This window comes from Desmodus rotundus, chromosome 9, assembly GCF_022682495.2.
Source record: "Desmodus rotundus isolate HL8 chromosome 9, HLdesRot8A.1, whole genome shotgun sequence".
Taxonomy (NCBI): domain Eukaryota; kingdom Metazoa; phylum Chordata; class Mammalia; order Chiroptera; family Phyllostomidae; genus Desmodus; species Desmodus rotundus.
In genome coordinates this window covers 72,006,139-72,033,325 of record NC_071395.1, presented here as the reverse complement: position 1 = coordinate 72,033,325, position 27,187 = coordinate 72,006,139, and the positions used below count along the sequence as shown (strand labels likewise).

Below are 27,187 nucleotides of genomic sequence, written 5' to 3'. Positions count from 1 at the left end.
TATTGATTTAGAGAGAGAGGAAGTGGGGGAGAGAGAGAGAGTAACATCTATGTGAGAAGGAAACGTCAGTCCGTACACACCCCAACAGGGGATCGAATCCCAAACACAGTTATGTGCCCTGACTAGGACTAACCCGCAACCTGTTTTGGTATAGGGGACGACGCTCCAAGGAACTGAGCCACTGGCCAGGGCTGGAGTCCTGCCTTTGATCACAAGACTAGGTACCAAGCTGGGATGGGGCTGAGGAGCCCCTGAGAAGCTCTGTCTCCACCCCAATACACACACATACAAGACCTCCCTTGGGCTTCACTCTGGGGAGCTCCCCAAGAGGTCCTTGAACTTCAGAGCTGGGAAAAGGAAAATGGCTTGAATCTTGGACTCTGTCTAGAAGAGGGTTGACTTTCTGTACCATCATCAGCACTTCTTTGCCCTGGCTTCGTTTCAGAACATCCTGTGCTGCCAGCTTTCCTCCATTAGAGTGCTGGGAAGCTCCAGGGGCCAGGGACTAAGGCCTGTTTAGCCTTATCTTCCTAGTGCCCGGGCAGGATAGCGCTATCAGATGCTTATTCACTTAAAGGGTGGGGCTCTGGTGAGAGGGGTGAGGATTTGGCCAGAGGGGGTGTGGGGGACAGGACAGAGGAGAAATTCTGGGGAGCGGTGAAAAGTTCTTTGAAGAAGGTTGGAAAGAGGGGGAGAAGGTGGAGAGAGTGTGAAGGAAGGCAAGTAAAGGACAGGAGAAGGGAGATTGCTCAGCGTCTGACCTGGGAGAGGGAGAGGCCGACAACCGCCCTTGCAACCCTCACCATTGCTCACTGGGGGACTGGGGGCGCGGCGCTGGCCAACTCGGGCCAGCTGCCAGGTCGCACCCTTCACGGGCCTTAGGTCCCGCCCTTCTCGGGATTTAGTCCTGGCAGCTCAGGAGGCCCCATAGCCACCGCTTCCGCCTTTGCCAGGTGAGGGTCCTGGGAAGCTGGAGCGCCGGGGCTGGGGCTGAGAAGCCATCGCTTGGGGTGCCTCCGCGGGGCCGAACCTGTCTGCCCCATCCTCCCTTCTTCTGCCCTCCCCTCCTCCGTCCTTTCCTTCTGCGGGAGTTTTTCCTCCTGTCCCCCTTCGCGTGCTTTCCTCTTCCCACTTCGCAAGCGGTCGCGGCAGCCCAGGGTCCTGGGCTTTCTCCTCCCCTGTCCCTGCTAGTGCCCAGTTCCTCGCTCACCTCCGTGTTTCCAAATGGGCCCCAGCTTGTGGTCCTCCGCTTTCTCCAGGCTTACCTAAACGTGGGGGGAGGGGAGGTAGAATCCAGGTGTGTGTAAGGAAGAGTTCCTGCAGGTTCTGCAGGCAGCTGCCACCCAGAGCGCCTGGAGCCTTATTTCATAAAGGCGGGTGGAGTTGCCTTGAAGCTAAGTTAGACTGAGTGACTCAGGTGTGCAGGCAGGCAGGGCTCCCTATCTGGACTTGAGATGACTCTGGGCAGTACCTGACCTTAAACCACAGATGCCTGATTTGATTTCAAATGTTGCTGCCTCCTGTGTAGAAGAGGCAGTGACCTGACCGTCTCTGGTTTGAGGGGGAAGTGTGCCTGCAGAACCCAGGTGTATGTGCACGCTGTTCCCCAGTGTCTCCCGTGCTGTGTGTGTTTATGTGGACCTTGGTGTCTCAGACCCATGGGGCGATGTATTTAGAGGGCAGTAAACTGCCCTGTCTCAAGTACAGGTACGTAGGAGGGTACGTGGCAGTAAGCCGGGTGTTTTATGGCAGCACACCGGGCCATCTCAGAAGTGAGAGGACACATCTGGGTGTCTCAAGCATCTTTTGCAGCATATCTGTACGTGTCAGTGTGTGTGTGTGTGCAGCAGTGTATTTAGGTGTGGGAGGCAGTGTGCCTTTGTGCTATGCGCACACACGTATGTGTGTATCTGTATGTCGGAGGTATGGTGTAGTTAGCATATCTGGGCATCTCTGGTATATATGTGGTAGGTCAAAATGCCCCACATGTATATGAAGTGTCACAGGTGTGTGTGAGTGTGTGCAGTGGGGTATCTCAGGTCCGAAAGGGCAGTGTCTCTGGGTGTCCTAAGAGTACACCCAGGGCATTGTGCTGTAATATCTCAATAGTGAGCAGGGGCCCTGGCTGGTGTGGCTCAGTGGATTGAGCCCCCATCTACAAATCAAGGGGTCGCCAGTGTGATTCCCAGTCAGGGCACATGCCTGGGTTTCTGGCCAAGTGCCCAGTGGGGGGCGCATGAGAGACAACCACACATTGATGTTTTACTCCCTTGCTTTCTCCCTCCCTCCCTTCTCTCTAAAAATAAATAAATAAAATATTTGTTTAAAAGAAGAGTGAGCAGGGCAACATACCTGAAGTCTATGGTGCTAAAATCACAGGTGTGAAGGAGGTGGGTTTCTCAGTGGTGAAGGGGGTAGAGGAACTCGGGCTTGGGTATGGGGAGCATTCCTCTTGAAAGTGGCAGGATACCTGGCTCTCTCTGATGTGTCTCTCTTTCTACCTGAGTGTTTCTGATGGTTGAGTGGAGAACTGGGGATCACATCTCTGGTATCTGAGTATCTCAGGTACCTACCCTGGCTACTTGTCTAGAGGAGAGTATACCATTATCCTGAGGAGTCGGAGTTCTTTCTCCAGACATGCTCCCAGAGGCAGGTTCCCTGTGGCTGCTGAGGCTACTCCAGGACGTCCAGCTGGCCCAGTTCTACCCATCCATACTTGAGGAGCTGAATGTTACCCGGCCAGAGCACTTCGACTTTGTGAGACCTGAGGACCTGGACAACATTGGCATGGGCAGGCCTGGTGAGGGACTCCTGTCCCAAGGCCCTAGTCTCTCCTCCTCCAACCTGTTAGTTGCTACACGCCTCCCCCATTCCCCTTCCACACACCAGCCCTCTTCTTGCCTTTAAATCCCTTGCATTGTTTCCACCCCTCCCCTCATACTACTCCAGCCCTCTAATTCTTGCCTCCCCCAGCCCAGCGCAGACTGGCTGAAGCTGTGAAGAGGCACCGTTCCAGAAACAAGCCTAAGAACTCGGTCTATAAGGTGTGTGTTTAGGGGTGGGGGTGAGAGGTTTAAAGGGCCAGCTTAGGCTGGGGAATGGGCTGGGCTAAGTGGTAGAGGTATGCAGGGTTCCACACACTTGATTTCTCACCACTGTTTCAGATCCCTGGGGGGTCTGCCCCTGAGCAGAAGGAGACCACCCCACCCTCAGACAGCCCTCCATTCTTCCCTGAGCCAGAGGGGGGCCTAAAGTGTCTGATCCCAGATGGTGCTGTGAGCAGGGGGGAGCTGCTGGGCTCCGGCTGCTTTGGTGTGGTGCACCGAGGGCTGTGGACACTGCCTAGTGGTCAGAGTGTGAGTATTCAGGGAGCCTACTTCATTCTGGGTACCTTGGCCAGCTGCGAGCTCTGCCCTGACCTTGGGATAGCTGTTCCCTAGGGTACCTGATGGTGCCTCACCACCCCCCCCCCCCCAGGTCCCAGTGGCTATCAAGTCCCTCCGGGTGGCTCCCAAAGGCCCAGTGGGCACAGAGCTGAGGGACTTCCTTCGAGAGGTGTCTGTCATGATGAACTTGGAGCACCCACACTTGCTGCATCTGCACGGGCTTGTACTGGGCCAGCCTCTGCAAATGGTGAGAAGGCCTGACCCTGGCTCCGGGGACAGCCCCGGGGCTGAAATGAGACAGGAAAGTGGGTGGCCAGAGGCCCACGGGACCAGGCCATCGCTCATGAGGCGCTGTGCTCCTGCAGGTGATGGAGCTGGCTCCGCTGGGCTCCCTGCACGCGCGCTTGACCGCGCCGGCCCCTACACCCCCGCTGCCTGTGGTCCTGCTCTGCCTCTTCCTGCGTCAGTTGGCGGGGGCCATGGTGTACCTGGGGGCCCGCGGACTGGTGCACCGCGACCTCGCTACACGCAACTTGCTGCTGACTTCACCGTGCACAATCAAGGTGGCCGACTTCGGGCTGGTGCGGCCGCTGGGCGGCGCCCCGGGCCGTTACGTTATGGACGGGCCCCGCCCCATCCCCTATGCTTGGTGAGGGTTGGGCCCAGGGGCGTAGGTCTCGGAAGCCGGTCCAGGGGTGAGGATCTGACCTGCAGCAGCTAGCTGAAGAGTAGTGCGGAGGAAACTGATCCTCTGAGGGAGACTGGGCCCAGAGGAGTCCGTGGGTCTGGAAGGGCTTGGAAAGGAGGACTTCTGAGGACAATGGGAGCATAGGGGCCATGTTCAGTGTCAGGTGGGACCTCCGAGGGGCACAGATCCAGCCCCCTTCAGCTCCACTTCCACAGGTGTGCTCCAGAGAGCCTTCGCCAGGGGGCCTTCTCTTCTGCCTCCGACGTGTGGATGTTTGGGGTGACGCTGTGGGAGATGTTCTCTGGGGGCAAGGAGCCCTGGGCCTGGGTCCCGCCCTACCTCATCCTGCAGCGGCTGGAGAAGGATCAAGCCCGGCTGCCTAGGCCTCCTCTCTGCTCCAGGGCCCTCTACACCCTCGCCTTGAACTGCTGGGCCCTCCACCCTGCTGATCGGCCTAGCTTCTCTTGCCTGGAGGAACTGATCCAAGAGGTGGGAACCCTTGCCTCCCCAGATACACTCAGTCTCTCTTCCCCCCATCTTCTCTCCCAGGGTTCCATGCACAAGATTAACAATACTGACTCCTGGGCTTGGGTCCAGGACAGAACAGATTCAGTCCCTACCTGCAGGATGCTAAGTGTCCGGGGAGCAGTTTGGGGCTACACAGATGCAGGCTGAAGGGCTTTGGGCTGAAGCTGGGCCAGAGAAGGAGGAGTACAGAGCAGAAAGCAGTACAGTAGTTTGCAGTGGGTGTTTGACAGGCAGAGGAGCGTTTCAGCGTGGGAGGGGTAAGTACAGGTAACAAAGGCAGTGGAGGTGCCCAAGAGCTGCCCCATGGAGGTATTTGTAAGGCATGATAAATAACCAGAGTTAACATATAGAGCACTTGATCTGTGCAAGATACTGTACTAAGTGTCTTATGCATGTTCACTCATTTAATCCTCACAACAACCCAACAAGGTGATTGTTATCTTAACTTTACGGACGGTGCAGTTGAGGCACAGACAGTTTAGGCGACTTGCCTCAGAGGAACAGTTGGGATCTGAACCAGTCTATCTGACTTCAGACCTATTTTCCCTAAAGCACTGTACTCCACTGTTTTTGTTTTTGTTTTTTCGAAACTTTTTAAAAATCGTTTTTTATTTTTCAATACAGTTGACATACAATATTATATTAGTTTCAGGAGTACACCCCAGTGATTAGACATTATATAACTTACTAAGTGATCATCCCAATAAATCTCATACCCATCTGACTCAGGGGTGTCCAACATTTTGGCGGCTCTGGGCCACACATTAAATTTACAAACACTAACAAAAACTGATGAGCAAAAAACAGGTTTTAAGTAAATTTACGATTTTGTGTTGGGATGCGTTCATAGCCATCCTGGGCTGCATGCGGCCCATGGGCCATGGGTTGGACACCCCTGCTAGTTATTGGAATATTATTGACCACATTCCCTATGTGGTACTTTATACCCCCATGACCCTTCCATTGCTATCAATTTGTACTTTTTAAAAAAGATTTTAAAATTTTATGATTTATTTTTAGAGAGAAGGGAAGGGAGAGAGAAACACCAATATATGGTTGCCTCTCACATGATCCCCCTGGGGATCTGGCCTGCAATTCAGGCATGTGCCCTGACTGGGGATTGAACTGGTGACCCTTTGGTTCGCAGGCCAGCACCCAGTCTGCTGAGCCACATTAGCCAGGGCCCAATTTGTACTTCTTTAATCCCTTCACCTTTCCCACCCAAATCCCAACCCCCCAAGCCCCCTCCCATCTGGCAGCCTTCAAAATGTTCTATGCATGTTAGTCTGTTTCCGTTTTGCTTATTTATTTACTGTTTTTTAGATTCAAATATTGGTAGATACATATTTATTGTTCTTATTTTATTAAAAAAAATTTTTTTAAGATTTTATTTACTTATTTTTAGACAGAGGGTAAGGGAGAAAGAGGGAGAAAAACACCAATGTGTTTGCCTCTCATGTGTCCCCCACTGGGGACCTGGCCTGCAACCATTTGGTTTGTAGGCTGGTGCTCAATCTACTGAGCCACACCAGCCATGGTTATTGTTCTTATTTTTTAAATCTTATTCTCCTTCTTCAAGAAGACTCTTTAATATTTCATGTAATGCTGGTTTGGTAGTGATGAACTCCTTTAGCTTTTTTTTTTTTTTTTGTCCATGAAGCTCTTTATATGTACTTCCATTCTAAATGATAGCTTTGCTGGGTACAGTAATCTTGCTTGTAGGTCCTTACTTTTCATCACTTTGAGTATTTTTTGCCAATCCCTTCCAGCCTGCAAAGTTTATGTTGAGAAATCAGCTGACAGTCTTATGGGAACTCCTTTGTAGCTAACTAACTGTTTTTCTCTTGCTGCTTTTAAAATTCTCTCTTTGTCTTTAACCTTTTGCATTTTAATTAATTAATTATTTATTTATTTATTTTTAGAGATAGGAGAAAGGAGGGAGAGAGAAGGGGAGAGAAACATCAATTGGTTGCCTCTCGTACATACACAGACCAGGGAACAAACCTGCAACCTAGGCATGTGCCCTGACTGGGAATCAAAGCAGCAACCTTTCGTTTTGCTGGATAATGCCAAACCAACTGAGCCACACTGGTCAGGGCTTGCATTTTAATTATGATGTGTCTTGGTGTGGGCCTCTTTGGGTTCATGTTGTTTGGGATTCTCTGTGCTTCCTGGACTTGTATGTCTATTTCCTTCACCAGGTTAGGGAAGTTTTTCCTCATTATTTTTTAAAATAGGTTTTCAATTTCTTGCTCTCTCTCTTCTCCTTCTGGCACCCCCATGATGTGAATGTAGGTATGCTTGAAGGTGTCCCAGAGGCTCTTCACACTATCCTTATCCTCACTTTCTTTGATTCTTGTTTCTTTTCTTTTCTTTTCTTTTTTCTTTCTCTCTTCCTCCCTCTCTTCCTTCCTTCCTTCTTTTCTTTCTTTCTTTTCTTTTCTTTTCTTTCACACAACTCAGGAGCACCATCAGGGATGCTGCTGGCTGCTTGTTGTTTATTTTCCACTTGGTGGAAGGCACACAGCTATGCTGTTAGAAAGGCTCATGTGTGGCTTAGGTAGTAAAGAGCAGGGTTCTCATGACTTCCTTTTTGGTGTTTTGCTGTTTTGATATAAAAATACCCAACTGCTTCTGCTTGCTGCAGCCTGCCGAGACTATGGGGTGGGGTAAGGAGGGGGTAGGGGGTTGAGAAGGAGGGGTATGGAGAGGGGCTCAAAAGAGCCTAGTGCCTCTGGAAGTCTGGTGGATGGTGGTGGCCACTCAGGTGGAGGCCCAGGGTTGACTTTGCCAGGCTGACTGTCAGATGGCTTCCCAAGCCAGGTCACAGGTGATCATGCTGCTGGAGCCCTAGGGAGATTTCAAGTGCTTTGGGGATTCAAATACTGTGGCCATGAGCAGGAGAGTGGACTTCTCAAAAAAGAAGCTCACCGACCAGTGACCTAGGTCAGCCTTGGGGAGGCCGGGGTGGTGGGGGATGTCTTCCCCATGGTACTTGGCACTTCCACAGGAGCTGTTACTAAAAGTGGAGCACAGGCAGCACCAGTAATAGTTGTTGGTAGCCATGATCGAGGCACTAGAGGGGATGGCTTCTATGCTCTTGCTTGTGGACTGGTACAAACCTTGGCAGCTACTCCTCATGGGCCTCAGTGTGTGATCATGGTTAGCAGGAATGGGGGTGCTAGGCCATGGAGCCCATCTGCAGAGGAGAGCATGGGAGGCTAATCCATGACGAAGATGTGTGGGGCTCTTTCTGCTGTTCTGATTAGGTCTTTTTTGCTTCCTTATATTCCAAGTCACTGTTTTGATCCTTGGCTTCCTCTACTCTACCTTTGATTCCCTATAAGTTATTCTTCATTTCAGTTAGTGTATCCTTCTTTTTGACTGGTTCTTTTTTACAGTTTCCGTGCCCTTTTTTTTATGTTGTTATGCTGTTATGAAGTGTTCTCTAAGTTCATCTGTTCTTTCCCTAAGTTCATTGAGCATCCTTATTAACAGTGTCTAGAACTCTGCATCTACTAGATTCCTTGTCTCCATTGTGTTTAGTTCTTTCTCTGGAGTTTTGTTCTGTTCTTTCATTTGGGCCACGTTTCCTTGTCTCCTCATTTTGGCAGCCTCCTGTGTTTGTTTCTGTGTGTTAGGCAGAACTGCTGCATCTCTGAGGCTTGATAGAGTGGCCTAATGTAGTAGGTTCCCTGTAGGGTCCAGTGGCACAGCCTCCCCGTTCACCTGAGCTGGGCATTCCAGGTGTGCCCACCCTTTCCTGTGTGTGCTGTAGTTGAGGTTTGATATCTGTTGAAAGAATTTACCCCCACGTCAATCAACTGCAAGGACTGGCTGCAACCACCATGGAGGATCAGCTATGCAGGGGTCCACCCCACAGATCAGGACTTAATTCAGTGGGGCTCTGGTGCCCCCTGAGTCTGCCCCTTGAGTGTCACTTATGGAGGTGGTTGGGTAGTGCCTCAAAATGGGCTGAAGCTATAAACCAGTTGTGCTGGCTCTGGGGCCTCCCAGGAGGTGCAGGCCAAAGTCAGCCACTGCTTGTGTTCTGCCCAAGGCCACCTGGCATGAGCTACAAAGGGATCTGTAGATGGCTGCTACTTGTTCTTGGTTTGGAGATGCCCAGGAGAGGCCACGCTACAAATCAAGGCCAGCTGCCACCTGTGCTGGGCCTGGGGCCACTTAATGAGAGGTACGGGGCATGCCAAGGTCAGACGTTGCTTGTTTGAGAGATTTTAGGAAAGTCTGAAGCATGAGCTAAGACAGGCCTTTTGTATGGATAAGCCACTGGAAACAACTTGAGTGGGCCCAAAAGATGATGGGGCATGATCTCAAGAAATCACCAGGGCAGGGCGAACAGTAGTAGCCAGGTTGAAGGAGACTCTTATGTAGCAACCTCCTGCCAGGTCTGTTGGGGAAGGGCTCAGAAAAGGAACAATGGCCTCTTCTAGTACTTCTATCCGGGAGAAAGCTGCCCCTCTAGCTCTTGTGCTGATGTCAGACACTTCATTCCTTCCCTGTATGTCCCTGGTGTTTTTCAAGCTGCTACTCCAGTGCTGGAGCTCAAAGTGCGTGACTCCAAGTAAGTCTGTGCATGGGCCCTTTAAGAGGAACTGCCTGGAACTCCAGAGGTCCTCCATCTCACCGAGCCATAATCCCTGCTGGTTTTTACAGCCAGAAGGTATGGGGACTTCTCTTCCTGGCACTAGAATCCTGAGGTGGGAGGCCTGGTGTGGAGCTGGGAGCACTTGCTCCACAAGGGGGAACTCCAGCCAAGATATCCCCCCAATTTTTATTTGCCTTACATGGGAGTGGGGCCAGCCCATTCCACTTCTTTGCTCCTTCTACCAGTCTCAATGTGGCTTCTTCTTTATATCCTTAGTTGTAGGACTTGCACTCAGCTAGATTTCAGGTGGTACTGAATGATGGTTGTTCTGTAGTTTAGTTGTATTTTTGATGTGGTTGTGGGAGGATGCAGGTACTGCATTTACCTATGCTGCCGTCTTGACTGGAAGCCTACACTCTACTGTTAAAATTTAGTCTTTACTCTGAGGGCACTTGGGAGCCATGGAAGAGTTTTGAGCAGGGAAGTAACAAGGCAACTTTACATGCTGCATCACTCTGGCTTGGTGCAGGAATGGACTAAAGGGGTGATACTGAAGACGGGAAGACCAGGTAGGAGACAATGGCCGTGAGGTAGAAGTGATATGAAAAGGTCTGGGTGAGGGTCAAGACAGTGGAGCTGGGGAGAAACGGAACACTTCCAGAGGTGCTTGGGAGGTGGATGTGATGGGCCTGGGTATGGCATAAAAGCAGCGTGTAGGATAATGCTCCGCTTGATCTCCCTAAGAAGAGACAGACCCCCCGCCCCTTTTGTTGCTCTCTGACCCCTGGACTATGTTCAGCTTGGCATGGAATCCAGGTCTGCCCCCACTAACTGGACTACAACTGGGGGACAGGGACAGTGCCATCTTGGGCCCAGGACAGAGGACACACTGTGGGTTTGATTGGTGGGTGCATAAAGAGGAGTCTCCTTTCTCCCCTGCTCCATGATACCCTTCTGACTCAGGCCATGAGTGCAGCCACCCTTTCCTCCTGTCTCTACAGGCCTGGCCTCCTGAGGGACATTGCGTGAGGGATGTCACGGAGCCAGGTGCTCTGAGGATGGAGCCTGGAGATCCCATCACTATCATCGAGGGCAGGTGAGGGCCCTCATGTTCCCTATGAATCCTCCCAACCTGCCTGACCCTGCTTCCTTCTCTGCTTCTCCCAGCTCCGTCAGCTCTGACCCTCTGATTCATTCCCACCTCTCCTCATTGGGCCCTGAGAACTCCACCAGGCCTGGCCTCCAGGCTGGAGCCACCACAGGCCCATAGAGACCTATTGTGTTAGGGAGAAAAAGGCTTTCCTTCCTCCAGGCAGATGCAGCTCCATGGCGCACAGCTTCTGAGCTGAATGCGAGTGGGAGCCCAGCCTCCATTCCCCCTTGCTCTCACCCCTATCACCAGTGCCTCTTCCCACAGCCCCAGCTCCACAACCTGGAAGGGCCAGAACGGTCGCACATTGAAAGTGGGCAGCTTCCCAGCCTCAGCAGTGACACTGGCAGACTTGAGGGGCTCCCCAGCCACCTGTCCCGTCCATAGAGGATCCCCTGCCTGGGGAGAGCAAAGCCGAGGAAGCACAGATGGGTGAGGACCTGAAAGAATGGGGGACAGAGCTGTGCTGGGGGAAGCAACCAAGTTCAGCAACTGCTCTGGAAGGGAAACTTCGGGTGGGTCCAGGGAAAAGCTAGGAGGCTGGACTTGCCTTCCAGGTGGAGCTTCCACTCTGGGTCTCAGTCAGCCAGGGAGCCCCAGAGATTCTTTGGGAGGGGACATTGATATGTGTGTTGGGGGGGCTGGGGTGGACAATGAACTTGATCACTCTCCAACAGGGTCAGACCAAAGGCAAAGCTTCAGGAGCTACCTCCAGCAAAGGGTCAGAGAAGGAACATGCCCCTGCAGAGGATAAAAGGTGACTGATGGGAGGCAGGGCCCCAGGTTCTCTGAGATCAAGAACAACCCTCCAGTTCTGCCCCCTGCTCTGAATCCATGCCTTTATATCTATGATTTCTCCACGTGACTTCCTCCCCCCCACTCATTCTGCTTGTTGACATCCATCCCAGCTATACTTAAAGATCTGCCTTCTCCACTGAACAGCATCTTCCCATGCACTCAGTTCTTTGGGTCCTCAAGCCTAGGCTTGGGTGTCTGTTCTGCACACCTGTCTTATTGCCCCACCTAACACAAAGACCACCTGAGGATAGCAGACAGAAAATGGGAAGAAGACAGGATCCAGCATCTGGGCTTCCTCTCAAGTTTTTTTTTTTTTTCTCTAAACTGTGCAGGCATTTCCAAGAGTCTGGAATCTGTTCTGTCCCTGCGCCCCTGCCCGACAGGGGGTGGTTCGAGCCCCCCGGAACTTCGACATGCCAGAGATGTACCCCAGGGACCCCCAGGCCTGCCACCCCGCCCTCCCTTTGCCTCCAGCTCTTTTCAGCTCAGCCAGCCCCCCAGGGAGCGGCCTTCTAGGCCCAAAAGAAAACCACTGCACAATCACCCCTTGGAAGCGCCCAGAGCCAGCAAAGCCACTGTTCCCGATCCCAAGTTGCAGAAGAGGGTTATGGAGGTGAGGTCTCCCTGAGTGGCCTGGTGTCCATAAGGGGTTACAGGCTTGGGTAGGAGCCTAAGTGAGGCTTTGTCCCCTGCAGGTGGAGCTGAGTGTACATGGAGTCACCCACCAGGAGTGCCAAGTGGCACTAAGAGCCACTGGGGGAGATGTAGTTTCTGCCATCCAGAACCTTAAGGTAAAGCCAGACCCTTCTCTTGGGTTCCCACCTCTCCTGTCCCTGTTCTCTGGCAGTCAGCTGCCCTCCCTCCTGTTTCCACAGGTAGACCAGCTCTTCCACCTGAGTAGCCGGTCCAGAGCCGACTGCCGGCGCATCTTGGAGCATTACCAGTGGGACCTATCAGCAGCCAGTCGCTATGTCCTGGCTCGGTCCTGAGCTCCGCTCCCTTAGACATGGACACCAGGATGCACCAAGGGCCTGACTGTGTCGGACCAAGCAGAACCAGAACAAGGTCCTGAAAGGGCATACTTTCCCACCTGAAGAGAGCCTGCTATGGGCAGGTACAGGAGGAGCCCAGGGTCTGGCCCTGACAAGTGTTTCCTCCTACCTTTGGCCTCTGAAGGCTCAAGTTCCCTTGGCTGAATCATAGAAGGATCTGGTTCACCTGCCCACCATGTTTCCAACCAAGAGGAGGACTTGGAGGAACAGAGCCGCTACACACCATATCCATTGGAAGCTTCTGCTTGCTACAGAAAATGATTAAGTGGCTATACGGAACCAGGGGAACAGCCATCCTGAACTGCCATCAGCCACCACAGTGGGCCACCTTGGAGGATGGAAGCAGCCATACGAACTTGGGGGCACATGGCCCACACTGCCTTGGCTTGTGCCGGGGGCATCATGGGTGATGAAAGTTGCTCCTTTGGACTCACTGACGCTTGATCCTGGCAGCACGGGTCACGAGACGGGCAGCCCCCACCCTGCCCAGCTGCCACATTTCCCTTTGTTTTTTCCCCACCAGCTCTTTCTTCTACCCTCTCCCATTACATACATCTTCCGGTATCCAAAAAGTTTCAAAGTTTATATGAATATAACATACAAAGATGCAGCCTCTTTTGTAGGAACAGGGAAGGAGGGGTGGTTGAGTAAGGCACAGGAAGCTGCAGCAAGCACCAGCTATGAGAAAGGCCCACAGGGAAGAGGAGGTCGGCACTGGGGCCTAGGCCCTAGAGCTGTTGCTAGGGATGTGGGGACCCCCTCTGAGCGCCATGGTGGTCGAGCTGACACAGAGAAGGGTGGCCATATCAGCCATCTTTGGTGCTGCTGACTCTCCCCACCCCAGCTTCCTTTGTGAAACCCCAGAGCCCTGGATTCCACAAACCAGAGCAGAGGCCCTGGAAGTGGGTGGGATGAAGTGAGGAGGGAAAGTCCGAAAGCCAATATGCCGGTATGCCTCGTGCTGAGGGATTGCCAGGGACAGTGGTGAGAGGTAGCGGGGAAAGGGCTCTCATACATACCCTTCTGTGGGGGCCACAGGCGAAGGAGGCCAGGGGAATAGGGTAGGGGTGGGGCACCATGGCCCCTAGCCTCTTAGGCATCCCTGTTTGTCCCCTGTAGTGTATATGGAGGAAAGGGGCTGCCTCTGAGGAGGGGCCAGGCCAGGCCAGGTGACCATCTTGGATTCTGGTTATGGTGATAGTCTCCTCACCCTGAGGTGACGTCTAACTGGTGATGGCAGAGGGCCCAGTGCCTCCTCGCTTCTCGAAGAACATGTAGTCCTGAGGGGAGGGTACCGTCAGCAGGAGATGAGGCTGGGCCAGCCTGGCTCAGCTACCACAACCCAGGTCTGGAGCTACAACCCCCCATAAAGGCTGTCCCTAAGCCTCTCCTAGCAGGAGGCCAGGAAGTGCAAAAAGCCTCCAGTGGGAGCAAAGGAGGGGCAGCCAACTCACAATGAGGAATGTGGCTCCCAGCAGTACAGCCTTCACTTTCACATCCAGATCCAGTGGGAACTGCAAGCCAAAGTCATCTGCATCCGTGAGGGCTTCTTGGAGCAGCCCCCCCCACTGCTTGCTGATGCGGCCAACACTGCGGGACTCATCCAGGGTCTTCACCTGTCAGGAGGGAGAGAGGGAAGAAGACGAGACCCAGCTGGGGTAGATGCAACTGCGCTCGCCTGTCTCCAATCTCACACCCACTGTCGCCCTGTATGAACTGTGCTGGCTCTACGCTCAGTGAGTCCTCCCAACAGCCTTGGGTTTCCATGTGTCTTCTGGGGAAACTGAGTCACCTTTGGACACACTGTGAGTATATAGCAAAAATGAGGATTCAGACTTAGATCTGTTCCTCTTGAAGGGCCAACATGGCAACTGAACATCAGTGGTGAGAGAAATGGAAGCACAGCTGTCTTATCTCCTTAGTGTGTGGCTGGTTGCTAGGTTTGTTTCCATTGCCAACATCCCTGCCACCCACATTTCGTACAGTTTGTGCCCTGCACAGAGTAGCTTGAACAAGAGGGCAAGGGAGGCTGCTAAAACCCTGGCTGCACCCTATCAGCTAACCAGCTCCAAGAAGGCTGTGTCTACCCAAAGAGGTGCCTTTCCTCTGGAAAGGAAGGAGGGCTCTGTCCAGCACACATGCAGGCCTCCCCACTACAGGGGATCCAAGCCCACCTTTTGGGGGGAGAGGGCAGCAGTAAGCAGCCCCCAGGAGTTCGTTTCTCTCTCTCTTTCTCCCTTTCTCTCCCTCTAAAATCAATAAACATGTCCTTGGATGAGGGTTAAAAAAACAAATTGAGCCCTGACCAGTGTGGCTCAGCTGGTTGGGCACTGTCCCGCAAAGCAAAAGGTCACCAGTTCAGTTCTTGATCTGGGCACATACCTGGGTTGTGGGTTCTGTCCCTGGTAGGGGCATGTGCAAGGGGCTTTCCACTGAACTCTCTGGGCCCAGCGTCAATAGTCCCTGCTGACGTAGGTGGTGATCACAGTGACTCCCTGGTGCTTTTTCTATGTTCATTCTCCAGTGACTAGAACTAGTGTGATTTCCTTCTATGTCCTTCCCAACCCCTTCCCTCACTGTCCCACACCACTGTCCTACACCTGCAGACTAGTCCCAAGCTGGGCAGGCTCTCTCCCAGGCAACCCTGTGGTCCCAAGAGCACAGTCCCAAATATGGACCATCCATAATTATGTACAAGGGAGACTGGCCCTATGAGAACCCCACAGTCTACACATTCCCATTTAGAAGTCACCGAGTAGGCCCTGGCTGGTGTGGCTCAGTGGATTGAGTACTGGCCTACAAACCAAAGGGATGCTGGTTCAATTCCCACTGAGGGCACATGCCTGGGTTGTGGGCCAGGTCCCCAGTGATGGGTACGTGAGAGGCGACCACACATTGACATTTCTCTCCCTCTCTTTCTCCCTCCCTTCCTCTCTCTAAAAATAAAAAAATATTTAAAAAAAATAGAAGTCACCAAGTTATCTCTTTCCCAACCAGTACCTATTAGAATCTCCCCTCAGCTGCTAAGGAGACTCAATTTTTAAAAAATATTTTATTTATTTATTTTTAGAGAGAGGAGGAGGGAGAAGGAGAGGGAGAGAAGCCTCAGTGTGAGAAACATGAATCATCTGCCCCTCGCACACGCCCCAGTCGGCGACGGAACCCACAACCCAGGCATGTGCCCAGACCAAGAACTGAACCGGCGAACTTTGCTTTGTGGGATAGTGCCCACCAGCTGAGCCACACCAGTCAGGGCTCAGCTGGGTTTTTTTAATCCTCACCGAAAGATGTGTTTACTGATTTTAAACAAAGAGGAAGGGGGGAGGGGGAGAAAGAGAAACATTTACATGGATCCATTTTCTACTGTACATGCCCTGACCAGGGATCGAACACACAACCTTTTGGTACACGAGAGGACACTCCAACCAACTGAGCCACCTGGCCAGGGCAAGGTGACTCAATTTTTAAAAGTAACCGTAGGTAGGACACCTCATCAGATGCCTTGGAAAGTCCATTGGATTATACCTGTTGTTTCTCCCTTATCTGCATAGGTAATCATCCCTTAAAGAATTCAAGGGTCTGTTAAGTGCCTTTGTCTTTGAGAAGTAAAGGTGCTTCCCAGGCCTCACCCTGAAACTGTCACCACTTGAGTTCTCCAAGCTCTGCGCTGGTGACAGGAATGCATGGTGTGAAGGATATCACCTGGATTCCAGGTTGGAGGGGCCATTTGGAGTTCTAGATTGGCAAGCAAGCCAGAGGATGTTAATAGATTAAATTGGTGCTTGCTCCAGGACCTGAGCTCACAGACTCATGGACAGCAGCCACAGTGGTCCAGCCCACAGCAGACCCAACAATCATCCTTCACCCTAAATCCAGCCTGGCCTTAGATTATGCCCCCCTCCTCCCAACACAGGGCTGCAGGTAACAATTAACATTTAACAATCAAGATGCAACCCTCTTTGTCATGTTTTCATAACACCATGGAGCCATCCTATTTCTGAATGGAGGAACGCTGGAAATGTGGTAGGAGTCACAGTACATTTGGATTGATGAGCTGGGTGTCTTGACCTTATTAGTGTTGGCCATCCTGCCTGGAAGAAGCTGCCATCTTGACTTATGAAGTTCCCAGGAATTTCCCCTTATTCCTGATACCTCAAAGTTGGTGTCTGTGCCGCAACCACAGGTCGAGCAGGGCCCCACCACTCGCAGGACCGTATGGCGATCTGCATCCTGGATGGAGAACTTGGGGAGGAAGGGATGCCAGGTCTGTAGCACGTGGCCAATGGTGGTGCCGGGTGGAGACTGTACTTCCATCTGAAGTGGGAGGCAGAGAGGGTTACTGCTGAGTCAGGGCACCCTGGTCCAAGCTCTCACCATTCCAGCTCTGTCTCCTGTTTATTCTCAAAAGATCTCTTTCAGTAGACCACCTGTTACCCCCATCACTAGACCTCCGATGCCGCCTGTTCACTCCCATGCCTCACTCTCCTGATGCTCCATCATTGGTCCTCTGCATTACTGCCTGCCCCCTACCCGAACCTCTCCCTGACCCATCCCTCTCCGCCCACCTCCTGGAGGCCACAGGGACAGCAGCTGCAGCCACAGTGGAGTGGGCGGAGCAGGCGCAGCACCTCTCTGTCCCCGGAGTCCACCATACGGACACGAAGGGGCCGGCGGGCGCCACAGCACAGACGGGCACAGCAGTTGCTCTCTTCAGCCGCCTGACCCAGGGGCTGTCCGGCCCCTGAGCGCAGTTCATACCGGTTACTTGTCTCCCAGCCTAGGAGAGCTGCCAGGGGGTGACAGGGAGGCTCAGGCACCAGCACCTGCCCAAGAGCCCACTATCTCTGCCCCCGTCACAAGGCCCAACCTACTCGTCCTTCCACTCACTTTCCACTCGTTCAGCCTTCTGGTGAATCAAGATCTGATCAATCTGGAAAGAGAGTGAGGGCCGCGCCCACCTCAGCTGGCAGGCCTGCACGCTTTCGTCGCCTCCCTGTCGCTCCTCCCTCCCCACCTCCTACTCACCTGCACCAAGAATTCGAGGCCAGAAGGCACCCCGGGCAGTGGCAAGAGGGGGGCAGCAGGCCCCGGGGCACTGGGGCCAGGCGAGGGGAAGAGAGCGAAGCCAGGAGCAGGGGCAGGCACGTGGGTGGGCAATGGCGCCTGCCCTGGCCCAGGATGCTGTGCTGCCTCTGGGTACCCAGCATTCACAGGGTAGGGAGGAGGGGGCGAAGGGGTGTAGCCTTTGGGGGGCAAGTATCCTGTGGGGGAACAAGGGTAGATAAGAAAGGGACCTGTGGCCACATCCCCTTCCCTTTAGCCCGTGGGAGACCACGAGGCTGCGGGAGGGGGGGGTGGAATGTGGTGAGAACAGACTGAAAAAGGTGGGGCGGAGGAGCAGGGCGGAGGCTTCCTGGGAGGAAGGGAGGGGCCCCACCCAGCTAGTCCGAGCACATTCCCAGAGGATGCGTTCGACACCCAGCTCCCAAGTCCGTGGGGAGGGGATAACGGAGACCCTCAGCCTTGCGTCCACTTACCTGCCATTGGAAAGGGATGAGGGTTCGTGGGTTGTGGGTGTCCCGGAAGCGCTTAGTTCTAGAAGTGGAGGCAAGCTCGGAGACAGCCAGACAGACACAGAGACAGACACAAAGACGGACAGGAAAACGCGAAGAGACAGCTGCGCCCGGCGCCCACCCAGGGTCTTTTGGGCGGCGCCTCTCTGACTCGGGGAGAAACCGAAAGTGTCAGCAGGCGGGGCAGAGTACCTGGGACCCTGGATTCCCTCTGGGGTTTCCAGAACCGCCCCCTCCCTTTGTTCTCCCATTCTCCGCGGAGGCGGCTGTTGGCAAACGGCAGGACAGATGGACCCACAATCAGACCGACGGCCCGACCTCGAGGGAGGCGTCCTGACCCTTCTGCGCCCCGCAGCTCACCTGAAGCCCCTAGAGTAGTGGGGTGCCCAGCGCTCGGAGGCTCACAAGAGCTAGTGGAGGCGGGCCCAGATATGACCCCGCCCCCTCGACTGTCTAGGTCCCGCCCCTGGCCTGGTAGCCGCGCTTGCGCAGAAAGGATGCCGGCTCTCCTGCCTGGCGGTGGACCCGGGAGCGCGGGGTCTTGTGCTTGGTTGGCGTCCCCGCCTCTTCCGTTTGACTGCCGAAGGCCAGAGAGGAAGCTCTCCCGGGGAGGGCAGGCGGCTCAGACCTTTCCCTGCTAGCCCCGCCACGTCTGCGTGCGCTCAGTGCTCAACGCCCCTTGATAGAAAGCGAGGGCAGTCGGCACTGCTCGGGACCCCAGGCTCCTTCTCCCAAGGGCGATTCGGGCCTCGCTGACGCAGCGGAACACCCTTCACATTCATTCATTGGACTCTAGAATTAGTTCTTGGCTCCCTTTCTACCTCCCTGGAACTCCCTCGCTGTCTCTTCTCCCTGACGCTGCAGTGACCCACACAGATACCTTGCAATGACAGTACTTACTTCGGGCGTGCCAGGCCACTCCAGTGACAGGCAGTCACATAGTGTCAGTAGTGAGTGTGCAGGATGTTAGATTCAGGGAGACCAGAAGAGGCAGCACAGTTAACAGAAAAGGCTTCCCCCAAAAGGAGTCCCTTCTTTTAGGTCCTAGGCAGAGGCTCCAGGTGTGAGGGAGTCCTGTGCCTTGGGGACCTAAAGGCTGAATGGCAAGAGATGAGTTTAGAGAGGCAGGGCAGCTTATGCGCATAGATGGCATGTTGGAGTTGGGACTTGGTCCCAAGGGCATCAGGGAGCCCACCGAAAGATTTTTAAGACAATATGTAATTAAGAAAAGTTTAAGGTCAAATTTTGTTTTAGAAACACCATTAAAACTGCAATGTGGAGAACAATGGGGGCACCCAGGCTGGGTTGTTGGCAGTAGTATGGGGGAGAGAGTGGCTGGGGCAGACAGACTGAAGTGGCAGATTTTGGAGATATTTAGACAATACGGAACTTCTTTGGGGCCCTGACCCATGTGGCTCAGTTGGTTGGGCATCATCCCACAAAGCAAAAGGTCACTGGTTCAATTCCCTTCCTGTGAGGGAATGTGTCTGGGCTGCAGCCCAGTCCCCAGTGGGGCATGTGCAAGATGCAACCAATCAAAGTTTCTCTCACACATCCATGTGTCTCTCCTTCTCTTTCTCCCTCCCTTCCCCTCTCTCTAAGAATAAATAAATAAATAAGTTTTAAAAAACAAAACTTGTTTGGGGATGAGATGTGATGGTAAAAATGTCAAGGATGACCTCAAGTACATGTCTATTAATCAGGCAGATGAAGGAGAAACTCATCAAGATAAACATGGGGAGCCCTGGCTGGTGAGGTTCAGTGGATTGAGTGCCAGCCTGCAACCCACAGGGTCGCTGGTTCGATTTCTGGTCAGGGCACATGCCTGGGTTGTGGGCTGGGTCCCCAATTGGGGTCATGCGAGAGGCAATGACACATCAATGTTTCTCTCTCTTTCTCCCTCCTTTCCCCTCTCTCTAAAAATAAATAAATAAAGTCTTTTTTAAAAAAGATAAACATGGGAAGAAGCTGGTTTGGGGGGCTCCTTTGCCTCTATGTCCATGTTCCTCTGGTTAACTGCTCCCACAGCTTTGGTCCTCATCTCCTTCAGACAAGGGCTTGACCTCCCCCCTGGTATTGCTTAGTGCCTCTGATTCTACATGGCCCAAACCATGTACCACCCTCCACCAAAACACATCAACATGCAGAAATACAGTTATTCAACAAAGACTGAGTGAGCATCTACTGTATGTCGGACAGCATTTAAGGTGTTAGGGATATATCCCAGTTAAAAACAATTAACCCCCTTCCCTGGGGTTTACATTCTAGTGAAGAAGAGACAGATAATGTAAGTACAATACATCAAAAGTCAGCAGATGGTGACAAGTGCTTATGAAGAAAAACAGAGCAGAAAAAAGGAGGGTAGAGAGTGGTGGGCAGGGTTTACAATTTTAAAGAGGGTAGACTAGGCCCTGGATGGTGCGGCTCAGTGGATTGAGTGCCAGGCTGCAACAGGTAAGGTCACCAGTTTGATTCCCAGTCAGGGCACATGCCTGGGTTGCGGGCCAGGTCTCCAGTGGGGGCGCGTGCAAGAGGCAACAAATACCTCTCATACTTCCATATTTCCCTCCCTCCCTTTCTCCCTCCCTTCCCCTCTCTCTAAAAATAAATAAATACAATATTTTAAAAAATAAAATAAAGAGTGTGGATTAGGAAGGCGTCACCAGGAAGGTGATAGTTAAGTATAAACTTAAAGGAGGTCAAGGACTGAGACTTGGAGACTGCTAAGTGAAGAGTGTTTCAAGTGGAGGCAACAGGGCAAGGGCCTCGAGGCAAAAGCATGCCTTACTTGTTCAGTGAACAAAAAGAAGGCTAATGTAGCTGGAATAGAATGAATGAGAGGAAGGTAAGAGAGGTCGCAGGAGGCCAGGTCACATACAGCCATGTAGACCATTGCATTACACTCTGAGTGAGATGGGAAATGTTAGAGGGTTCAGACAGAGACATGAGACTCATGTACTGAAACAGTGGTCCTCAATTCTGGCCACAAGTTAGAATCAGCTGGGGTGCTTTAAAAAATTGGACCCCATCTTATATAATCTAAATTAGAGTATCTGGTGTGAGATGTAGACATAAATTTTTGAGTTATGTCATAATTCTTCAGCAGATTTTAATGTGCAGCTAAGGCTGAGGACTACTGTGTTAGGAGGTGTGTTCTCCCTGCCCCCCATCTATCTCTCTCCTTTGTACAGAGTAGGCTATAGGTAGGCAAAGCAGAAGGTCCTTGCAAAAAACTAGGGAACATTTGGTGGTGGCTTGGGCCAGGGGCCAGAGTGGTAGCAGTGCAGATGGGGGGAAATGACAAGATTCCAGTTATGTGTTTGAGCCCACAGTGCTTGATGATGGCTTGGATGTAGGATGTGAGGAAAAGGAAAGTCAAAGTTGACTCAGGCTTGGCCCAAGAGACCCTTCACAGTGTGGGCTCCACGCGTACTGTTTTGTCTTTTCCGGCTGCCCACTCCATCCTAAGCGCTCCAGACACTCCTGTTTTCCCTCTTGCATTTTTATTTTTTTTTTAAGATTTTTATGAATTTACTTTTAGAGAGAGTAGAAGAGAGGGAGAAAAAGGAGAGAAACATCAGTGTGTGAGAGATACAGCGATGGGTTGCTTCTCACATGCCCCCAACTGGGGACCTGGCCCGCAACCCGGGCACCTGCCCTGACTAGGAATCTGACCAGCAACCTTTCGGTTTGTGGACCACACCCAACCACCTGAGCCACACCAGCCAGGGCTCCCTCTCACTCTGTTACCAGTATGGTTTTGTCCCTCTAACTGTGCATGCTGAAAACCCAGAGGTAGACTGAAGTCTTACCAAATGCAAAACAAACCCACTGCTTCAATGTGTTACAATGTGTTTCTACTTGTAATGGTGAACACAGTATCAAATTATGTTTTAGAGTCTGTCTTCGCTGTTTTTTTGTTTTGTTTTGTTTTTTTGTATGCCAAATGTGTTTATTGAGATGATTCCCCACTCATCTTGATTCGGGGTGGTTTTAGTGCTGCGTCCTTCTGAAGGAGCATCCTTCTGGAAGCCTGGCTTTTCCTCCTGTTGTCCATCAGAGGACAGCGGAGAAGCCAGCACACAAAATGACCGCTTGTGCGTGGCTAAGACAGTGGTGATTTTACAGCATCCTGAGCACTTCACACCCATGAAGTAGAAATTGGGACTCTGTACCATAAGCTTCTTCTTATGTTTCCTCTTCTCCTCTTCTGGAGAGGGATGAAGGAGATCCTCAGCGAGAGGCACATTGTCGTGCAGAGGGCATCATCTCCAGAAAGTGTCTTCACTGTTGAAATCTGAGTTTCTTGGTATGTGCATGAAGGAAAAGAACTTAGCTCTGGGAATTGGACAGAAGAGAGTTTGAATCACAGCTTACCCAGGTCTTAGCTGTATGACACAGAAAAGGTCACTGTATTTCTCTTAGCTTCACTTACCACCAACCTTCAGGACTATTGAGAAGACTGGATGCAAGATGTAGTAATAATAGGGACAAATTATCAAGCAGGCCTTATTTATATTGGTTCCTCAAGAGTCAAGCCCACTGGCAGGACCAAAGCTAAGTAAGGTATTAGCTATCACGTTACTGGAGAGTGGCCATTCCAGAAGCCGAGATCCCCACCTGGAGGTTCCCTAAATCCCAGATATTGCCTGGGATGAAGGACGGAAATGGATCAAGAGCACTAAACTGGGAGGTAGGAGCCGGAAGATCCAGTGCATTCTGGGCCACTCTGGAGGTTCCCTTTGGGATCTTATTTTATTCATCTTTAAATAAAGAAATAAAAATATATTGTGATCCTCTATGCCTCACTCCCTATCATGTCCCATTCCCTAGATATAAATGCTTCAGTAGCTCCCCAGTGTCTCCAGAAAACAGTCCAAGGTCTCAGCAGTCTCCCCACTATTTGCCCCTGCTGTCCGTACCTTTCACTACTACCCTCTCATGATCTTCAAGCCAGCCACCAGGAACCCTTTCAGGTCTTGAATGCACTGGGCTCTCTCTTGCTTCGGGGCTGCCTTGAAAGCTCTTGCCTTGGTCTGGAACAGGCCCCTTTCTCTCCTCATCAGCTACCTGCTTCAAGTCTCCACTCAAGTCTAGCACTGCTACACTGCAGCTGCTGCAGGAGCCGGAGCTCAGTAGGAGCTAAGGTGGGAGATAGAAACTCTGCATTTAAAGTGTGCAGATCCTAATGAAAGTTGTGGGGCTAAATGAGATTACCTAAAAATCCTCAATTAGAGAAAAGGTCTGTACTTTTTTGAATGCACACCTTCAAAATTAAGTATGCAACTCCAGTATATTAGACTGATATGCACTTTATAAAACATACACAAAGGTAGAAATTAAAAAAGAATGAAATCAAAATACATATACATAGGAGTTCTCATTTTTTCATTAAAATTTGGAAACCAGTCCTGGCTGGTGTGGCTCAGTGGATTGAGCGTGGGCTGCTAACCAAAAGGTCGATGGTTTAATTCCCAGTCAGGGCACATGCCTGGGTTGTGGGCCAGGTCCCCGGTGGGGGCATGTCAGAGGCAACCACACATTGATGTTTCTTTCCCTCTCTTTCTCCCTTCCTTCTCTCTCTAAAAATAAATAAAATCTTTTAAAAATATATAATTAAATTTAAAAAAATTGGAAACCACTGAATTAAACCACACAGGGGAGGAAAAGCTGGCAAAGTGGCCACAGAGAAAACCAGCAGAGTGCTGTCATGGAAGCAACATGTGTTTCAAGGACAGTGTGGCCAACTGTGTCAAATGCTGCAGAGAGGCTGAGGAAAATGAGATTGAAAATCATCCATTAGATCTGGCAACCAGGAGGTCAGAGTGAGTCACAGGACCCTTCCAAGGGCATTTATGGGGAAGAAATGGGATGAAAGACCAACCACAGTGGGTTGCAGAGTAAACTTAAGTCCAGACCTCTCTTCCAAGGACAGACAACTCCCAGAGTTACCCAACTACCTGCCTGGCACCTCCGTAGCATGTCTCTTGGACATTTTGGAAGCAACATGTCCCAAACTGACCTGATTTGCCTCCCACTAATTGCCCCTCCTTTGGTTTTACCCACCTGAGTAACAGCACCTCCATCCAATCAGGTGTGTAAGCCAGAACTCTCTCATCCTGTGTGCACTGCATCAGCAAGCCCTATCAGCACTATCTTGAAACTATATTCTGAATGGGATCACTTTCACCACCTCTCCTACCCTATGCCACGGCACCACCATCTCACCCCTTGGACCTCTTCAGTGGCCTCGTGACTGATCTCCCTGTTGCCGTCCTCGGACTAGTTCTCCAGATATTTTAAACAGATCAGATTCTAGCACTCTCACTTTAAAAACCTTTCAATGATTTATTGCTGCACAACAAAGAAATTCCAAGAGTGTCAGCCTGCAAGGTCCACACTGGCCTTCCGGGCCCCCAATCACCCTGTGATGACCACACTAGTTTTACTTCTTCCAACTCACTCAACTTTTCTCCTGCCTCAAAGATTTTGAACTGCTCCTTTTTGTCCTGTTTTGCCCACTTAGTCTTTCTGCCTAGAATACACTTCTTTCCAGCTTTGCAAGGCACACCCTCCACTGCTCCACTGTTCCACTGCCTCCATTCTTTTCCTTCAAGCACAGCACAGCTCCAACGAGATATTTGTGTTTAGTCATTTAAGGTCCATTACCAAATGGAAAGCTCTGTTAGGGAAAGGATGGCATCTATCTTGCTCACACTTGAATTTCCTTTTGTGTTTGATACATGATCAGTACTTGATGAGCACTGACTTAATGCTGCCCCCTAAATGTCTCCCAGTTCTCTTCATGCTGTGGGAGCTACCCCAGCCTGCCTTGTCATTTTTAATCACTCCTGTTTTCAGAAACTCAGCTCACACGGGATCCTTTAGTCCCATACTTCTCCACTCCCACCTTTGTTTGCAGTTTCCTTCACACAACTGAGTTCTTTCAAGGTTCACCTCAAACATTGTGAAACATTTTCTGACCCCTAATAGATGATGTTCTATCCCTTCTTTGAACCCCAAAGTATACTGTAACTTCGTATCCCCTGTATCCAAAGGGGATTCGTTCCAAGACCCCTGGTGTGTGCCTGAAACTACAGACAGTACTGAACCCCACATATTCTGTTTTTTCCTTTTGGACTGTTGGCTGAAGTCTTCATATAGACTCAATGCTTTTTGGCATGACAGGTTGCCATCTATCGGGAAATGTTTCCTCTTCATGTCTTCCACCCAACTTAATGCCTTTTCCATCTTGACACAGAATTTACCATGCATTGTGGCTGTAACTTTTGCAGTTTAAGGTATGACAGCAAAATGAGCACAAATTTCTTCCCTCTTCACAACTTCACAGATAGAAGCTTTGTTCTGACTGTAAATCTTAGCAACATCAGCATGACTTTTTTTTTTCTTTCCTTAAGTCAAGAACTTTTACCTTTTCGCTTAGAGGAAACACTTTACGGCTTCTCTTTGGCACATCCGAACTGCCAGCATAAGTACTCTTGTGCTTCAGGACCACTATTAAGTAAATTAAGGGCTACCAAACACAAGCACTGTGACACCCTAACAGTCAATCTGATAACTGAGACGGCTACTAAGTAAATAATGGGCTGGTAACTCTGGACAAAGGGGTGATTCACACCACAGTGAGACAGTGCGGGATGGCGAGATTTCACCACACTACTTAGAACAGCACACCATCTACAACTTACAAATTGTTTATTTCTGGAATTTTCTATTTTGCATTACTGGGCCATGATGACCGTGGGTAACTAAAACTGTGCGAAGTAAAATCGTGGAAAGTAAAACCACAGATAAGTGGGGGCTACTAGAACAGCACTCCTCCTGTCCTGCCTTGCCTTACCGCTGACTTCTAGAGTAAGTGAGTGCTCAGTAAATTTGTGGAATGATGGGGCTGAAAATCACTACCCTACAAGAATCTTCAAATTCTTGTGAGCATCTGAACCACTAGAATCTGAAGACGAGCTCATTAGAATACAGATCCCCAGGCCTCAAAGAGGGCTTCAGTGAGAATCTGCATTATTTCAAGCATTCTTTCTGACTCTGATACCCACCTGGTTAAGAACCTCATAACAAATTTACTTGAGGTGAACAGAATCCCCAGACCCAAAGCTCACTGATTCAGTCTTAGGAAAGGGAGGGAGTTCGGAAGTTGATAACCCCTACCCTTCCTCCTCCAAGAGGTTAGATGAACAAAGACTTCAAAGTTCTTTACTTGCCTTTCTCTTTTAATCCCCTCCCTGCTCCAATTCTCAAAACAGTACTCAGAAATTAAACAAGGAAGTTCAAAGAGCCAAGGCAAGCCAGCCCAAGAGTAGAAGGCTCCCTCCTGCAGGGGCCAAAGTCTGGATGCTGGGGTCTCCACTCAGAGCCTGGTAGTAAAAGCTGGTGCAGAATAAGGTGGTTCCAGAGGTTAGCAGTAATCCGGCCTGAAGGAGATAACAAGGAAGCAAACAAGATAGTAAGGAAATGGCAGACTGAGAAGGAGTTGGTGGGGCTTGGTCAGGGTTAGGCAAGGGGGTAACATTACCCAGAGGGGCTTTCTGCAGTGGGGCACCGCTAACAGGGCCAGGCTGTGTAAGAAGTGGTGTTTGTTGGCCTTTTCAAAGAGCTGTAAGAAAGAGTAATGCGGAAACCTCCTAAGAAACACAGAACCCTGGATCCCATGGGGCAAAAGTCCATCCCCAAACTGAAGTTTCAGCCTGCCCATCCTGCAGACACCCACGCCTCAGGGTTGCAGCTCTTGCTGCTCCAAAGACTCGCGCTCCCCCCTTCCCTACTTCCCTCAGGAACCCCGGACTTCGTGCCCTGATAAACCAGAAGTCGGCGAGCCCCAGAGCAGTTACTTCACCTCCTTCCCGTAGGCATCTGGAAACTGGGCGCCTGTGTGTAAAGGAGAGGCAAATGTTACCAGTCCTAACGCCTCAACTCCTGGGAGGACCCTGGTGGACACTGGAGAGAAAGGGCACCCCCAGGAGGCTTCTAATTGGTGGAAACACGTCCTGGGAACCAATTGGACCGGGGTGAGGGACTTGAAAAGGTTTAGTTAGGGCTGGCAGGCTGTCTGGTCTATGAAAGACCCAGCACTTACCACAGACTCCGCCCCACACCAGACCCCATAGGTCGTCCCAGGCACAATCCCAGCTCCATCCCCAGCACCCTGACCGTGCGCCCCGTAGGTGGCCAAGCCTAAGGCCCCGGCTCCAGACAAGGCACCCAAGCGACGGAAAGCAGCCCCTAGCCCGGCCATGGCAATGGATGGTCACGCGCCTGGAGAACACCGCCCAGGACATCCAAGAGGCCAACCAATCCCGAGCTCCCATGCAAATAAGGTGCACAAGTGTCCAATCAGGGCCGTGTTCATTTCAGCGTCCAGGTCCTCACC

At 51.4% G+C, this 27,187-nt stretch overlaps 3 protein-coding genes and 1 pseudogene across 7 annotated transcripts in view; 1 reads left to right on the top strand and 3 right to left on the bottom strand.

Annotated features, from left to right (window-relative positions):
* Positions 1-878: 878 nt before the first annotated feature.
* On the top strand, positions 879-12,824 carry TNK1 (tyrosine kinase non receptor 1). 2 transcript variants are annotated; one of them, XM_024565148.3, is made up of 13 exons: positions 879-953; positions 2,636-2,800; positions 2,974-3,044; positions 3,165-3,356; positions 3,478-3,633; positions 3,752-4,035; positions 4,290-4,563; positions 10,213-10,307; positions 10,629-10,793; positions 11,039-11,118; positions 11,492-11,772; positions 11,855-11,950; positions 12,035-12,824. In XM_024565148.3, exons 2-13 carry the CDS (start codon positions 2,638-2,640, stop codon positions 12,146-12,148), a joined length of 1,971 nt encoding a protein of 656 aa, XP_024420916.2. In that variant the 5' UTR covers positions 879-953; positions 2,636-2,637; the 3' UTR covers positions 12,149-12,824. The 2 variants fall into 2 exon arrangements, with proteins under 2 accessions (XP_024420916.2, XP_045054871.2); XM_045198936.2 differs by lacking the exon at positions 10,629-10,793.
* On the bottom strand, positions 12,776-18,249 carry PLSCR3 (phospholipid scramblase 3). Of its 4 annotated transcripts, none has more exons than XM_024565144.3 (8): positions 18,145-18,249; positions 17,749-17,930; positions 17,237-17,472; positions 17,099-17,141; positions 16,777-16,997; positions 16,364-16,525; positions 13,666-13,827; positions 12,776-13,491 (listed from the first exon to the last, which is right to left on the bottom strand). In XM_024565144.3, exons 2-8 carry the CDS (start codon positions 17,753-17,755, stop codon positions 13,435-13,437), a joined length of 888 nt encoding a protein of 295 aa, XP_024420912.1. In that variant the 5' UTR covers positions 17,756-17,930; positions 18,145-18,249; the 3' UTR covers positions 12,776-13,434. The 4 variants fall into 4 exon arrangements, with proteins under 4 accessions (XP_024420912.1, XP_045054872.1, XP_024420911.1 ...); XM_045198937.3 differs by having other exon boundaries at positions 17,749-18,050; positions 18,145-18,170; XM_024565143.3 differs by lacking the exon at positions 18,145-18,249 and having other exon boundaries at positions 17,749-18,138.
* Positions 18,250-21,777: 3,528 nt separating this feature from the next.
* On the bottom strand, positions 21,778-22,046 carry LOC112308747 (small ribosomal subunit protein eS27-like; annotated as a pseudogene).
* Positions 22,047-26,017: 3,971 nt separating this feature from the next.
* TMEM256 (transmembrane protein 256) overlaps positions 26,018-27,187 on the bottom strand; it is a gene marked incomplete in the record, with an annotated part of 2,041 nt that continues 871 nt past the window's right edge. Inside the window, 4 exon segments of the mRNA XM_024565102.4 lie at positions 26,018-26,231; positions 26,333-26,413; positions 26,654-26,685; positions 26,968-27,187. Coding sequence (XP_024420870.1) covers positions 26,088-26,231; positions 26,333-26,413; positions 26,654-26,685; positions 26,968-27,052 — 342 coding nt within the window.

What these genes read in the sequence shown, in the direction of transcription:
- TNK1 (XM_024565148.3), top strand. Translation starts at nt 2,638, where the DNA reads ATGCTCCCAGAGGCAGGTTCCCTGTGGCTGCTGAGGCTACTCCAGGAC. An exon ending in CTAAGAACTCGGTCTATAAG is followed by an intron (nt 3,045 to 3,164) that starts GTGTGTGTTTAG and finishes CCACTGTTTCAG; the next exon opens with ATCCCTGGGGGGTCTGCCCC. An exon ending in TGCAGAAGAGGGTTATGGAG is followed by an intron (nt 11,773 to 11,854) that starts GTGAGGTCTCCC and finishes TGTCCCCTGCAG; the next exon opens with GTGGAGCTGAGTGTACATGG.
- PLSCR3 (XM_024565144.3), bottom strand. An exon ending in GCCTCGAATTCTTGGTGCAG is followed by an intron (nt 17,142 to 17,236) that starts GTGAGTAGGAGG and finishes CTCTCTTTCCAG; the next exon opens with ATTGATCAGATCTTGATTCA. An exon ending in GCACAGACACCAACTTTGAG is followed by an intron (nt 13,828 to 16,363) that starts GTATCAGGAATA and finishes CCCTCCTGACAG; the next exon opens with GTGAAGACCCTGGATGAGTC.